Source organism: Delphinapterus leucas, chromosome 16 (genome assembly GCF_059928025.1).
Source record: "Delphinapterus leucas isolate spDelLeu-1000000601 "Yukka" chromosome 16, BTC_Dleu_Yukka2, whole genome shotgun sequence".
NCBI classification, from domain to species: Eukaryota; Metazoa; Chordata; class Mammalia; order Artiodactyla; family Monodontidae; genus Delphinapterus; species Delphinapterus leucas.
In genome coordinates, this window is record NC_143144.1 from 54272728 (window position 1) to 54289179 (window position 16452).

The window sequence follows — 16452 nt, forward strand, 5'->3', positions numbered from 1 at the left end:
ATGTTCCTTTTCATCAGTTATTTTGAAACCAAATCCCTGTGGATTTTGAAATTGCAAATAAATTTGTCCAAGTAAAAGTATTCCTTTTCAACTATGTAGTAATAAAATGGGTCTGAGACTCTTCCTAAGCCTCATGGTTTCCCATCTTCAGCCTGTTCTATTTTCAAAGTAGGAGGTTAGTTGATTTTTATTAAGCCAGTGTCAGTGGCTTATCTACTATGAGATATCACAGCATAACTGGACATGGAGCTAGTTTTCTAGGTTTCCCAGGCTTGAAACCATGACACCATTATTTGGCCTGGTCAGAATGTTCCAGAAGTTTCTAGAACAAGAGGGAGAGCTTCTGCTAGTGTCTTTGCATGGAAACCTGCAACATGTTGATTTGGCTGTCGACTGCCATACTTGCCCTATTGTATCTCAAAATGTTACCCAGGGCATGTGACATCCATCCCTGTGAGGAGTGGGGCACAAGGCACCCCTCAATGAGCATTTGATGAGATAATTGACGGTTAAAAAAAAAAGCTGCAAAAATTACCTGAATAAGTAACACTGTAGAAGGCAGACATCCAGACATTTTTCCATGCACAACTCCCACTCGTTTCTCTGAGAGATAAAAGCAGCAAAGATTGACAATCTGTCAGTTTAACCGTTTCATTGTGAACTTTTTCTGGGCAGGTTATTCACATCGAACTCATTTGATGTGATCAGTGATGATGCTTTTATTGGTCTCCCACATCTAGAGTATTTGTAAGTAAAATAACCTTTTTTTTTTTTTAACATAATGATTCAGTACAAGGGCTCTGAGGTTCCTACAGCTGTCTGACCCAAAATATTATAACCTATTGCAGATTCATAGAAAACAACAACATCAAGTCCATTTCAAGACATACTTTCCGGGGACTAAAGTCTTTAATTCACCTGTAAGTATGAATGTTGCTATTACTTTTTAAACTTGCCAGTGGGCAATGCAACTTGATAACCTGTGGTTAAAGCACCCACTTTGTGGGTATCCATGAAAATTTAAGAAAGCCAAATGATTTCTCTACATGCACATTTGCTTTCTCTCCCTGACATCAGCCAGTGTGTGTCCAGGAAACCAGTTACTATTAATACTAGCCCAAACCAGCAATAATTAGGAAAACAATCTACTGCAGGGAAATTGTGTGACTGAAATAACGTTTGTAATTATCTACATCATTACTCACTTCATGAATTGACTATATAGCTTAATTTGATATTCTGTGTTTCTCTTTCTGTACAAGCCCTGACTTCATATACATTTAAACATATACTAGAACCACAGGCTATGTCTACACAGCACCTGAACAACTTTTTTATAAGAGAAATATTTATTCAATGGATGATTAGAGCTACATCAGCTGTTCTTAACGGGACAATTTTACAATTGTCTTCATCAAACACTTCATCTTTATCAAACACTTAGGTTGATTCGTGTGGCATTGCCAATATGAGACTCTTTTGGATCTGCAAAAATGGCATTGCCATATGGTTCATCCTAAATAGTCTCTAGGATGTGCCACACAAAAATGAATAAAATCCAGCTCCAACCTGGAAGAGCTCAGTCTAGCAAGAGGAATTAGATGAACATATATTTTCTCACTGAGTGCCTTGTCCCCAGGTCATGATCTCCTTTCTAATTATGCTGTTCCTCCAGGTGTAGTTCTCTGCTTCTTCCTTCTTTCCTTTTTTCTTTTCTCCTTTCCTTTTTGCCTTTCAAGAAGAGATGGGTAGGGAAGATTTGAAGCCCAAATGTCCCTCTGACGGCTCAGCACATCAAGTTCATTTTCCATTATTTATCACTTATAAATAAATCTGACATTTGTTTGAGCCATTAATTTTCTTTTTAAGATTTTAGAGGTGTTAGGTTTCAAAGTGAACTTTCCTCCACCTCAGACCAATTCTTCTCAATTAAAGGCAAACATTCAAGTAGCAAAGAATTATCACCTCACCCTCTAACTTACAGAAAGAGTTTACAAAGCTTTTTCATATTCTTGACCTCATTACACTCTCTTGATGACCTTATGAAAGATACAAGGCAGGCACTATCCCCATTGGTGAATGAGAACACGGAGGTACACCCTGAGTTTAAGCTGCTCCCCAGTTAGTAGTGGTAAAAGTTAGAAGTTTCCCGAAGTCTTTAATGAGACGTCTAGTGCCCTCTCCACCATGTCAATTATAGCAGGACCGGGGAATTCCCTGGTGGCCCCGTAGTTAGGACTCCGGATCCTCACTGCTGAGGGCCTGGGTTCAATCCCTGGTTGGGGAACTAAGACCCCGCCAGCCATGCAGTGGCCAAAAAAGAAAGGAAAAAGGGGAAAAAAATTATAGCAGGATCAGAAAGCTTTATGGAGCTGGCTGGATCCTTCCACAGGACATCATTTGAGGAGCAAATATGGCTGGGGAAGGAAGAGAAGATCCTGAAGAGAGGAGCCCTACCCTCGCTGTAGTCTCCAAATGCAAATAGTTGGGATTAGACATATACTTTTAGATCCAACTGGTTCCCACCCTGGCCTAACACCAAAGCTTCTCCAAGGGACTTGCCTGAGCATTGATATAAATTCAGTTCATTCCTAAAGAAGCAATGAACTTATCTCACCTTCTTATACATCTAACTCAGTAGACTTACCTTCTAAAGAGACATTAATAGACAACTTAAAACTTACTATATAGACTCCTCTCCCCCTCAAACCAACCCCCCCCCAAAAAAAGAGAATTCCTTATATTTAAGTCCTTACAAATCCTGGGACCCTCTCTTGATTATTCTGAATGACTGTAATATTATACATGATTAACTTAAGTGTTTGAATAGCTTATATATTTCAGAAAGGTTTGAATTTTCCTGATGACCATGTATTACTTCTGAAATCAGGGAAAAAATGAATTAAAAAATCATTTATGACCAATGATCACAAAATCTCTAAACATTTTGTACTGGTTTCTGTTAACACCCATGAAGTTTTCGTAAAGGTTCCCTTGGGCGTCACATGCGTGTCCTCGTGGCTAAGGTCCAGTGGAGGCAAGATTCGTTGCATGCATGTATAAAGACATTTGGGGAAAATCTCATCCATGCCTACCTGCTGGGGAGCACCTACTGGCTGCTCACCACTGCGGAGGTGCAAAAGATATATACAGCAGTCCCCAAGCTCAGGGTGCCTGTGTGTCTCCAGTTAGTCAGGCAGGATGTCCTCATTTTGGCCTTTACAATGACATGCATGTAAAGAGGGCAGTGCAATATACTGGCTGAGGGGGATCTCTGCCACCAGACTGCCTGGGTTCAAAGCACGGCTTTACCCGTTAATAGCTGTGGGACATCAGGCAGGCCACTAAGCTTCATGGTGCCTCCAATTTCTCATGTGTAGTGTGGAAGTGATAATACTCATCTGTAAAAGTGGGGGTGGGGATAATAAAATACTTAGGAGTACCTAGAGCCTAAGGTTGTCGTGAGACCAGGTCAGTTAATCTATGCAAAGTGCCTAGAACAGAGTGTGCTATGCAGTAAACACCATCACGTAGGAATAAACTAAACCTCACTGCCTAACTTCCACTGGTCCTGGATCAGGACTCCGAATGCTGTAGTGTATTTATCCCCTTTAAACATTTTGTATGAAATTAAAATAACTGCACTTGAAGTACCACAAATTCAGTGAGACACCAACTCAAGCTGAGAATCTGCACTGCAGGGAGCCTGGGAGCACCCCAGATGGCCGTGGGCGATGCTTTCTTAGCAGCAGACCCCAGTGGCACTGAAACAAACGTGCTGTCTGAGCCAGTCTGGTCTGCCTTAGAGAGAAGACTTTCCAGTAGGTTCCATACTCCATAATTAGAGGTTTTCTCAGGTAAACCATGAAAACACCAAAGTGGAGGGAATGGTCGTCAGTTCCATTGGGTAGGAAAGCCTGCCTGCCACTGAGAATGCTTGACCCTTCTCAGCTAGTCTCAAGGCAGCTAGGTGCTCAGTTCAGCCGTTTCCCTGGTGTTTTAAAGAATGTTTCTTAGGTAGACTCTGAGTCAGGACCTAGAGAATGGAGCTTAGTGGCAGGCACACTTTGAAGAGCCCTCCTAGGGAATTCCCTGGTGGTCCAGTGGTTAGGACTCGGCGCTTTCACTGCTGGGGCCTGGGTTCGAATCCTAGTCGGGGAACTAGAATCCTCACGGCTCAGCCAAATTAAAAAAGAAAAGCCGTCCTATTGTTTAGGGCTTATTACCACAGTGAGGGCTCAGAGGAGGGAGGGCACTTTGTGAGCATCGTGGAGGTGGGGCAACGGTAATTCACAGGGCTTTGCAATTTCTCCCTAACTCTGTGTCTTGGTACAAGGGCCTAAGAGAAGCATTCTCTGCTCTTTTCTTTGGATGGATGGATGTCCTTCTTCTTATCAACTCCAGCCTGCCCCATTCATTCATTCATGTAAAAGTAGCTGTTGAGGACTTATATTATGCCAGGCACCGGGGATACAGTGGTGAGAAAAACATCCTTCCAGTACTCACTACAAAGTCATCCTAGAAAAAAATTAACATTCATGCATGTTTCCTCAAACCTCTCATTGGCCTGTTTTCGCTCTCTCCCAATCAGTTCTACCCCTCATCAGTTACCCAGATACAGTGCATTCCCACCCCATAGTAAAACCTAAGGTGGTGATGCTCATTGAGTTTTTTTTTTTAATTTTGGAATTCCTTTTTTTTTAAATCTTTTTTTTTTTATAACCAAAAAACCAAAAAAAACAAACAGAAAACCCTGCAGTTCACCCATTTCTCCCATCCCCTCAACCCCACCTCTGGCAACCACCAATTTGTTCTCTGTATCTATGAAGTTCACTGACTCTTAACACCTTGGGTATGTGAGGCTTAGAGCTCTGTTCTTTGGGCAGGAAGCGGGAACTCTCAGATTCACCTGCTGTTTAAAAGAACTGCCCAGGGCAGCAATAAAAACATGGTGCCTCTTCCTGTGTAACCCTAGTGGCTGCAGTAATTCAGGACTTGACTCTCATCATTTCACTCCCACTGTCCTATGACCCAGCCTCCTCCAAGCTCATGCCCTGCAGCCAGTTGCACTTCGTGCTGGTTTCCGGTGGAGGGACGTCCACTTACAAGTTAGCATGAGGACTTCAGGACACATTGTGCCAGCAACTATATTGAGACACATAACTTGAGAGAGATTCTAGACTGGTCCAAGACCCAAGAAATCTCTTCATTTAACCACCATTCAGTAAAAAGAACTATGGAGCTGTTCTCTGGAATAATCTTCTTTAGCAGCGTTTTATTAATTCTGCATAGGCGGACAGTCACAGCAGTTCATTTGTATGGTCAGTTTTCTAAATGTTGTTTCTTGGGCAAAGACCACACAAAAGCCTTTCTCCTTCCTGTCCCCCACCCCCACTCCTCCCAGCTGCCCTTTATTGAGAGTAGTCCAACTACCATCCTGAGTTACCGCATTTACTTTTTCTAACACTCTTATGATATGAGGTATTATTACCTCCACTTAAAAAATGAAAAAGCTGAGTCGCAGAGAAGGTACATAACCAAAGTCACACAGCCTGTAAATAGTGGAGCCGGGATTCAAACCAAGCTCAGAAAGAATGACTCCAAAGCTGTGCTCTTTGTCACAAAATGGACCATCACTGAGACTGGAAACTTCTGATTCAGTTCCCTTTCTTCTGTGTCGAGGTTCATTGAAAAAAAGCTTTCTAATCTAGTGGTAATTTCTAAAACTCAGAAAAACAACATATATGACTTAAAAATAGATTTTAAAAGTTCTGAATGCTTGCACTTGAGAAATCTTGTATTAATTAAAGGAGGTGGAAAACATAGAAGACTTTTGAGAGTGTTTTAAATGGAATGTGAGAGAATTTTCAAGGGCTTTGGAGGCTGACAGCATAGACTCTTTTGTTTTAGTTTTGTTTTTGTTTTTGTTTTTTTGCGGTACGCGGGCCTCTCACTGTTGTGGCCTCTCCCGTTGCGGAGCACAGGCTCCGGACACGCAGGCTCAGCGGCTATGGTTCACGGGCCTAGCCACTCCGCGGCATGTGGGATCTTCCCGGACCATGGCACGAACCCGCGTCCCCTGCATCAGCAGGCGGACTCTCAACCACTGCGCCACCAGGGAGGCCCTTAGTTTTAGTTTTTAATTTTTATTGTGAAAATTAAAACTACTCCTAAGAAGAGTGTATAACAGGTACATGTATAATGCTGGTTAAAAATAGAAAATTACCAGTACCTAGTACCCTTCCCTGTCATACAGCATCTGCTCCTTGTTATGTGCACATTTCTGCAGTATGGACACATGTCCCTTTCCTTGATACTATCAGGACTGTTTCTTACTTATTACCTTTGATTAGCATCAGAATCATTTTAATGGTAAGTGAAAGAACAAATAGAAAGAGAAGAAAACAATTCCTGTGATAATAGGGCAAGAATTGGAAGAAGGGAAAAGGAGATGATTAAAGAGGATGAATGGATGGATGGATGGATGGATGAATGGATGGATGGATGGATGGGTGAATAGATGGATATTTATAAGGAAGCTATTTTCTAAGGAGGAATGAATGAATGGAGCTAAAAGGGAAAAAATGTAGAAAAAGGAGGAAACAAAAAGAATGTGCTGGAAGGGGGATAGATCAGACAGGCCTCCAAATTTGAGAGCTGTTGGTACTAAGAGTTGGAGGTTGAGCTGCTCTCTATAGCAAGTGGGGAGGTGGGGGGAGGGAGGAGAAGGGCAGCCTGAGTGAGAGGAGAGAGAGCACATGGAGACCATGGACATGGGGAGGCATCCCTTAGATGGAATGCCTGAGTGTGTGATGCTCATACTCAGTGCTAAGTAGAAAGACCAATGCCCAGGCATCATTCTGTTACTCGTATTTTGGAGGGTTTGCTTGTTTGTTTGTTTAATACCATAATACATAAGGGGTCATAAAATGCATTTATTTCATTTATGACTACAGTTTACATCATTCTTTTTTTTTTTTCCAGGAGCCTTGCAAACAACAACCTCCAGACTCTCCCAAAAGACATTTTCAAAGGCCTGGATTCTTTAACAAATGTGTAAGAGGACCTAAGAAATCACTGATTAATTAATTAATTTGCAGTCGTTAACAAAGAAGCCTGGTGTGGATTATTAAATTTTTAATTGGCTTTAAATTAAATGAGAATTTTTAAATTTTAAATTGGCTTAAAATTTGAATTTAGTTGGACTAATGTTTGAGTCTCCTATGGTATTTACCACTATATTCTGAAAATATAGTCCCAAGTTTGCCTTTGACAAAGTGTGTGCCTGTATGGCAGGGGCTGATGACAAGGGACTTGGAGGGGGTAGGAAGAGGAGGGCTAGATAGAGGTTTCAAGATGCCTTTTTTTTCTCATGAGGTCCAGGAAATGGGGCTACAAAGGAAAAACATAAAGAAGTCTGGGAAACTGACAGAGTAAGGATGAAAGTTTACACCCATGGGTTGGTCAGTCAAGAGAGAAATGGAGCAGGAAGTGGGGGAAGGGAGGAAAGTTTGCCTTTTCTCTCATTAGACTGAACAACAGCACTAGGCTTAATCCCCAGGAATTTGGCTTAAGCCCCAGGAAGGGAATGAACTTAATTATTTTTGACCCTTTTTCAAACAAAAGAGCTTTCAAACTTTGACTTTTAAGCCTCAGAGTGAAAGATCTTTGTAAAGAATTTGTGTATTTTGTAGTAAGCAAAGCAAGTAATATATGCTTAACCCTTTCAAAAGCAATTTAGCTTCAATAAGTGCCTTCCAGAACATTGGAAAGGTATTTAAATGTCACAAGGTAGAAAACAGGAACAAACGAAAGATGTATGGGAACAAACGAAAGATGTATGAAAACAAAGGAGTTCTTATTTTTCAGGTACTTTGCTATAGAATATATATTCAAAACAACTTTTCTCCAATAACAAAACTTTGAGTCAAGAATTTTCTCCTAAACCTAGGATTTAACTTTAAATCAGTAAGCTATGAAAAACTTCCTTTGTTCCTTGTAGTATTCCCCCCACCCCTCCTCCATGCCTATTACCCCAATTCCTGAAAGATGGTTTATTTCCAAGAGAGTGTCAGAATCAGGACACTTCCAAATAGTCTTGGACAGACCACAGTTACCGGCTCTGGTTTACAATAGCCCAGAAAAGTTGACACTCATTATTCTGGGTCAGAGTATTCTTGAGATATGAGGTGAGTCCTGAGAATGTCTTGGAAGTTAGCTGATTCTCCATGGCAGACTTGGGGATACAGCGTTATTTGGGGACCCTCTGGCCCAACCTTGTGTCAGCCTATACCCCACACTAGCAAAAGAAAAAACACTTGAAATTGGCTCAGTCTCTCCAAGGAATCCCATAATGGGTTTGGCCTCTTGGGCCTACCTTGATATGCCCAAACCAAGAATCATCTAAGAAGTGCAAGGATCCATGCCGACTTGCCTTTTAGTAGATTTCTTGGTTTCTTGAATTACCCCCAAAACACATTTTTAAATGCTTCAACGTTTAAAAAGTACTCATATGCTGTGTGAAAAGTAGGAGGTACCTATCTTAGGAATTTTGTGTGACCAAGAATGGTTTTAGGAAAGAGATAGAGTTTTTGAACAGAAGCAATGCAAATAAACAGAGAACTTGGTGAGCTGGGATCATATGTGGAAATTTAAACTATCTATGCTGTACAGTTTATTATGGACATGAGCTATTATTGTATGTCTGCACTAACTCGGCTGTGTCGAAGTCATTTCCTATTAAAATTGAATTTGTAGACCATGGAATAGGATCAGGGTTAATTATGCCTGTGAGGAAGAAGAAAAGCAAATAGCTCACTCGATGTAATTAAATATGGTACAACAATCACTACATCTTTCTTTTAGACCTGTGCTGCCCAATATGGTAGCCACACATGTGATCACAAAACACTTGAAATGTGTTCCTAGTGTAAATGAGGAACTGAATTTTAAATTTTACATAATTAAAAAAAATTAAATAAAAAATTAAATTTAAAAACTGATTCTCTGTTCAATCATTGGAAGACTTTTAAGTATGTTTGGAACAACTTGGGTGTATAAATCTGTTTTTTTCAACTGTAAATTTTGTTAACTCTAAATACAAATCAGGAATTTCTGCTGAAATTTTATTTTCCAAATTGAGATATACTGTAAGTGTAAAATACACATCAGACTTCAAAGACTTAGTATACAAAGAGAATGTAAAATATCTCATTAGTAATTTCTATTTGACTATATGTGAAAATGATAAAATTCTGTATGTATTGGGTTATATAACATATGCTATGAAAATAATTTCACTTCTTTTTAGTTTTTTAATGTGTCTATAGAAAATTTTTAACTACATATGTGGTTCACATTGTATTTCTATGGACAGCACAGCTCTAGACTGAGCTACCTTTGAATCCAAGAGGGAATAAGTTATGAGGTTCCATTGACTGGGGTGGCCTGCAAGGGCACACTGTGGTCATTCTCTGAGCCCAAAGTGAATGGTCAGTCAGGTTGAAGGTAGATTATGAGACATTATATAAAGCCAGGTGAGGTCATTCTGCACATGTTAATTGCTAAAGTAAAAGTCATGCCTGGGAAGGAAGGGCCCTCGTATATCAAAAGCAGCTGAAGTTTGTCTTTCAGGGACCTGAGAGGTAATTCATTTAATTGTGACTGTAAACTGAAGTGGCTGGTGGAATGGCTAGGCCACACCAATGCAACTGTCGAAGACATCTACTGTGAAGGCCCTCCAGAATACAAGAAGCGCAAAATCAATAGTCTCTCCTCCAAGGATTTTGATTGCATCATTACAGGTAATGTATTCCAAATCATTCCACCTCATATAATTAGAATAAGGGCTAATTTTTTACATATGCAGGAACAGATTCTTTAAATATATATATTAAAAACCAACTGAGCAATTTAAAAATATTATGAACCATTAAAATTCATGTGTTTAAAAGCAAAGTAAAATTGTCATTTCACTGTTTCTCTAGAATAAATATGTTTCTTGTGGACATTTGAGATCTAGCCAAGGAATGAGGCATCAGCACAGCTACTCATCATCATTTTCAATTTTTGCAGAGTTTGCAAAGTCTCAAGACCTGCCTTTTCAATCACTGTCCATAGACACTTTTTCTTACATGAACGATGAGTATGTAGTCATCGCTCAGCCTTTCACTGGAAAGTGCATTTTCCTTGAATGGGACCATGTAGAAAAGACCTTCCGGAATTATGACAACATTACAGGTACGAAAAGCCTGATCGTATTTTGAGTGGAAAGTTAAGCCACTTGGGCCAAGGGCAACAGGAAAAGATGAATGATATCAGGGAATTCTTTGGGCAGGTTGAGAATCATTTGAATCCCAAATCTACCATTTACTGAGTGCCTGGGATTGTTCCCTAAAGCTTAATTTCCTCACTTGTAAAATGGGAATAATAATACCCAACTTTCAGTGTTGTTATAAAACAATGGGAGCATATGTTCAAGAAACTTAGCATAGGACCTAGCTTAGTAAATATACAATAAAAGGTGGGTTATTTTTCTTCAATGAAAAAGTACTGGACTAAGAATTATGAGTTCTAATCTAGGTTCTGCCACAAGCTAACTGGTCAAGCCACTCACCCTCACTGGGGCCCTCTTTTTAACTATAAAATAAGGAGGTTATTTTAGATCAATGACTCTCAAACTTAACGGCAAAAACATTACTTCTGCAAAATGTTCATGGGAAATCTCCTGCAGTCCCCTCAGTTTTCCAATGGATTGCAGCAGGGCTTTGTGAAATCTAAACCTTACTTTTGTGTAAGGTTCTTCTTACATGTGTACAGTCTGTCAATTGCTTTGAATGAATCTTTAGATGAGCACTTAAATGAAAAATGAATCATATATTTGCAGACTTTCAGATGGCATCATCTAGTCTAGGATGACGAATATGTGTCATATATACAGTCACTATCCCCTCCCTCACCCCAGACAGACATCGCTAATGTATCATGATGCTCTTTCTTGCAGAGGACAGAATCCTTCTTAACACAGTTCTCCAGGCAGTCACAATCAATCAATCAATATTGGTATATGGTTGAAAACTAGTGGCCATCTCTCATCTAGTTCCAACCCTCATTGTACAGAAGAGAAAACTGAATCCCAGAGAAGTGATTTTCCCAAGGTCACAGAATTACACAGCCTTGAAAAGCGTCACAACTAGAATAATTTTGCCTATGGATGGAGCCAATTAATAGAAAGAGTTGATCTGGAACTTATTACCTCAAAGCCCTTAGAGCTGCAGTCAGAAAAAGCCTGGGACCAGATTTGCCCGGCTCTCTTTGGATTTCCTAGAGCCAAGCTCCCTCTACGAGATCAGAATCTATTGATAAATGTTAAACTCTTAACAAAGGATATTGAGCTAGGCTTCTGACAGACTCCCATGTAGTTTTCTGAGATTTCCCAAAGTAACATCCAGGAGCTTCGCCCATGACTGTACCCCTCTTTCACTTTTCTCAAGGATTTCTCTTCCTTCTTTTCTGCCGCCAGTGACCTAAAGCTTCACAAGTGGCATCTCTCTCCTTTCTCAGGAGAAAGTCAGTTTATTCTAGAGCAAGAAGCAGTTTATACATAGAGCAAACCAATTGCAGGTAGAGCCGTGGGCTGCCCAGACTACCGCTCAAAACTTTGTGAGGTTCTTCTAGAACCTTGTGGAATGCTGGCCAAGTTGGAAGTCCTTGTACAGCTAACTGCCCACCCCAGGTTGGGTTAAAAGCATAGAGACGCTGGTAGCCTTGGGTTTGAATCCCAACTCTGCCTTCTCCTAGCAGCACCGAACCTCTCTGAGCTTCTGTCTGCTCATCTGCAAAAGGGAGGGTGATAATATTTATCTCTTAAGATTGTTGGGAAATTTAATGAGATGATTTGGCAAAGCATATCGTTGGTGCTCAATAAATGGCAGTTTCCAACTCATGATATGTCAGGGAAAGCAATGCTTTCTTTCTGTAAGAAGTGAGAGGAGAGGGAGTTCCCTGGCGGTCCAGTGGTTAGGACTTGGTGCTGTCACTGCTGTGGCCACGGGTTCAATCCCTGGTTGGGGAGCTGAGATCCACACATGGCTTGGCCAAAAAAAAAAAAAAAAAAAAAGTGAGAGGAGAAAACTCAGGCTGTAGCCATGTATCCTGAACGTCTAGTACACGTTGGATGTGACATGACAACTCAGTTATTGATAACAAGGCTCCATGAGGTACAAAGGCACAGAACTTCGGGATCCCGCTGCCATTGGACCTGATTAGGAAATTGGCCTTTTGCCTAATCAACCAAGGAAATGATTTTGGTGGCAGTTGCATGGCTTCGGCATGTGTATTAACATGTCCAAAAGAGGATGGCCATCCTCCTAATCTCTCATTTGTCTTTTCCAGGCACGTCCACTGTAGTGTGCAAGCCTATAGTCATTGAAACTCAGCTCTATGTTATTGTGGCCCAGCTGTTCGGTGGCTCTCACATCTATAAGAGAGACAGTTTTGCAAATAAATTCATAAAAATCCAGGATATTGAAATTCTCAAAATCCGAAAGCCCAATGACATTGAAACGTTCAAGATTGAAAACAACTGGTACTTTGTTGTTGCTGACAGTTCAAAAGCTGGTTTTACTACCATTTATAAATGGAACGGAAATGGATTCTACTCCCATCAATCTTTACATGCGTGGTACAGGGATACTGATGTGGAATATCTAGAAATAGCCAGAACACCTCAGACACTCAGAACGCCTCATTTAATCCTGTCCAGTAGTTCCCAGCGTCCTGTAATTTATCAGTGGAACAAAGCAATACAATTATTTACTAACCAAACTGACATTCCTAACATGGAAGATGTATATGCCGTTAAGCACTTCTCAGTGAAAGGTGACGTGTACATTTGCTTGACAAGATTCATTGGTGATTCCAAAGTAATGAAATGGGGAGGCTCCTCATTTCAGGATATTCAGAGGATGCCATCGCGAGGATCCATGGTGTTCCAGCCTCTTCAGATAAATAACTATCAATACGCAATTCTTGGAAGTGATTATTCCTTTACTCAAGTGTATAACTGGGATGCAGAGAAAGCCAAATTTGTAAAATTTCAGGAATTGAATGTTCAGGCACCAAGATCATTCACGCATGTGTCCATTAATAAGCGTAATTTTCTTTTTGCTTCCAGTTTTAAGGGAAACACACAGATTTACAAACATGTCATAGTTGACTTAAGCGCATGACACACGAAATTCTGTGGCTGCCATCAGAAACTTTCTACAGTATATGATCCGGATGAACTCAATGCATGATGACTCTTCTTATCACACTTGCAAATGAATGCCTTTCAAACACTGAGGCTGCTAGAACCAAGCACTACCCGTAATCTCCATCCTTTCCTGTCCAGTCCAGTGGTGTGGGAAGTTACCTTTTATAAGACAAAATTGAATTGTGTAACTGTTCTTTGCAGTGAAGATGTGTAAATAAGCGTTTAATGGTATCTGTTACTCCAAAAAGAAATATGAATATGTACTTTTCCATTTATTTATTCATGTGTTCAGAAACAACTGCCAAATAAAATGTTTACATTTTCTTTCATATCCCAAAGGTAATTATTTACAGGAGTTATTTTATTCTTGGTGATGGTATGTTGAGGAAGGAATTTTATACAATAGGGTTATATTTGGATCAAGAATTTATGGTGTGCATAATGAGTGAAGATAAACACTGATACTGATTACTCATCATTTATTAATAGGACGATCAGTTGAGTTTGAACATTCAAAGGTGTTTCTAAAGGGCATGGCTTTGGGGAACATTTTGAGGTGAAATGGTGACAAATGGAAAGAAGGGTAGTGAAATTTGCCTGTTACAAGAAGGCTAATTTGACAGTTAGACCCATCCTTTTCTATCTGATAGTTCCAGCTAAAAACATCGTTCAGACAACTTAGAGAAGAAGCCAAAGTCAAGATTTTGGATTTTTAAAGCCCTATTCCGGGGCTTTCTAAATGTTTGACTCTGGAATCATCTGACAGCTGACAGAGATTGTAACCTTACAGCACTTGTCTCAGATGTATCCCATATGAAGTCCTCTTAATATGATCAAGGATGCTTCACTTCTAGACACCAGTTCTGATACGTTACTGACATACTGCAGAGTGCCTACGAGGCTCATATTTGATTTTCTAAATTCCTGCTCCTGGATCACATGGTATGTTAGCACTTAACACAATGCCTGTGATAGAGCAGGCTCTTAAAAACTACTTTCGAAGATGCACGTGTCCTCCTGTCATAAACTTAATAATAAACTTCATGAGGCCCTTTGATCTAATCAGTCATACTGATTTGAGTACCTATTAAGAACGGGGTATCATTCCTCTGGTTTGGGGAGGAAAACTGAGGAAAGAGGAGGGCATAGTCTTTGATCCATGGGGCCTTAGAAGACTAATGGGGGGTTAGGACACAAAAAGCTACAGTTAGCAGTGAGTGCCAAATTTCACCTGAACATTCTGATTTTAAGTATCGGGGGAGTATCCACAATGAGTTCCTGCAAGAAGTGGTCCTTGTTTGAACTTAAAGGGAAGACATGATTTCAAAAGGGGATCAGGGCAGAGAAGATATTCTTGGCATGATGTGGTTCTGTGCGCTGCCTTCACAGAGGGGATCAGAGCTCCCTCCAACTCATTGTTCCCCAGAATCTTTTGCCAAATGACTAGGGGCGTGGGGGCAGGTGGGACAGACAGCAACTCCACTGGCAGCACATGCCTGGAGAACTTGAGGCGTCAGAGGTACACATAATAGTTACATAGTCTCTGGGAAGCAACACCTTGGGGAGTTATGCATAGAAACCAGACTCCTTTACCACATGGGGAAGATACTAACTCTGACATCAGGGTTATGGGGGGACAAGAAGAAGACTTACCCGCTCCCAATCCTACACATAGGGAGACCTGGCCTTTGAATGTCTGACTTTCTTTGCTCCCTTGTCCTATAAGCAGCACATATGTGTTGGAGAACACCTGCTTGGTACAGACTGGGTTTAAGTCCAGCCCTGCAATGTCCTGATTTTGTCCACAGGCAAGTGACATGACCTCTCTGAGCCTCAGTGTCGTCATCTGTAAAGGTACAATGATGCCTACTCAAAGGACAACAGAAGGATTAAATGAAACAATGCACACATGGTGGATTGAATTTTACAAATATGGCCACAACAATATCTCCCAGCCTACTTGCTCTATGAGAACTTCCCCCAACCCCATCAAGAGGTGATGCCTAATTCCCCTATCCTTCAATCTGGATGGCCTTGTAACCAACAGAACGTGGTGGAAATGATGCAGTTTGACTTTTGAAGCTAAGTCATAAAAACAATGAAGCTTCTGCCTTGTGAAATTGGGACAATCCCTTTGGGAGGCGTTAGCTGCTGCATAGAAAGTCCTATTAGCCTGAGGCTACCATTCTGAGGAAGCCCAAGCTTTGGTCAACAGCCCCAGATAAGGTCCCAGCCAACAGCCACATCAACCACCAGTCCTGTGAGTGAAGATGGCTCCAGGTGATTTCAGCCCCCAGCTGTCAAGTCACCACAGCCCATCAAATCTTCCCAAGTGAGGATCCGGAAATCATGGAGCAGAGACAAGCCATCCCTATGATGCCCTGTCCAAATTCCTGACCCACAAAATCTAAGAGCATAATAAAATGGTTGTTTTAAAAGGCCAAGTTTTGGGGTGATTTGTTATACTGCAGTAGTAATCATGCAAAGAATAGCATGGGAAGTGCTTAACACAGAATGGCACAAGTTAGCACTCACCAAGTGCTAGCTATTACTAATGGGCTCCACACCCAGAATATTGTATGTTTTGGGGTCATGCTCTACCTTACTGTTGTAATATAATTCACCATCATTTCTTTTTTTTTTTTTTTAATTTATTTTTGGCTGCATTGGGTCTTCATTGCTGTGCTCGGGCTTTCTCTAGTTGCGGCGCACGGGGGCTACTCTTCCTTGCGGTGCAGGGGCTTCTCATTGCGGTGGCTTCACGTTTTGGAGCACCGGCTCTAGGTGCGTGGGCTTCAGTAGTTGTGGCACGCGGGCTCGGTAGTTGTGGCTCGCAGGCTCTAGAGCACAGGCTCAGTAGTTGTGGCGCACAGGCTTAGTTGCTCTGCGGCATGTGGGATCTTCCCGGCCCAGGGCTCGAATCCGTGTCCCCTGCATTGGCAGGCGGATTCTTAACCACTGTGCCACCAGGGAAGTACCTGTCATTTCATTTTTAAAGGCTATCTCCTGTTTTCAGTATGTTCCGACTCTGTGCCAGGTACTCTGCTGACTTCAGGGCTGCAGAGATAGTGGATCTAGACTCCGCCCTGTTTGTTTTCATAGAAGCATTGGCTGTTTAAGTTAGCAAACCAACTGTCTAATTTACCTCGAAGCTGAGACCCAGAGATGTGAAGCAAGCTAGGTGAGGTAAGCTACGG

General features: G+C 41.2%; 1 protein-coding gene across 2 annotated transcripts in view; it reads left to right on the forward strand.

Annotated features, from left to right (window-relative positions):
• Positions 1 to 14259, forward strand: part of LGI1 (leucine rich glioma inactivated 1) — a 33228-nt gene extending 18969 nt beyond the window's left edge. The window contains exons 3-8 of one of the 2 annotated variants that reach the window (XM_089897948.1): positions 676 to 747; positions 849 to 920; positions 6985 to 7056; positions 9622 to 9803; positions 10075 to 10239; positions 12394 to 14259. In XM_089897948.1, coding sequence (XP_089754074.1) covers positions 676 to 747; positions 849 to 920; positions 6985 to 7056; positions 9622 to 9803; positions 10075 to 10239; positions 12394 to 13229 — 1399 coding nt within the window. In that variant the 3' untranslated portion in view covers positions 13230 to 14259. The remainder of the gene's footprint in view (positions 1 to 675; positions 748 to 848; positions 921 to 6984; positions 7057 to 9621; positions 9804 to 10074; positions 10240 to 12393) is intronic. The other variant, XM_089897947.1, reaches the window with a different exon arrangement.
• The last annotated feature ends 2193 nt before the right edge of the window (positions 14260 to 16452 follow it).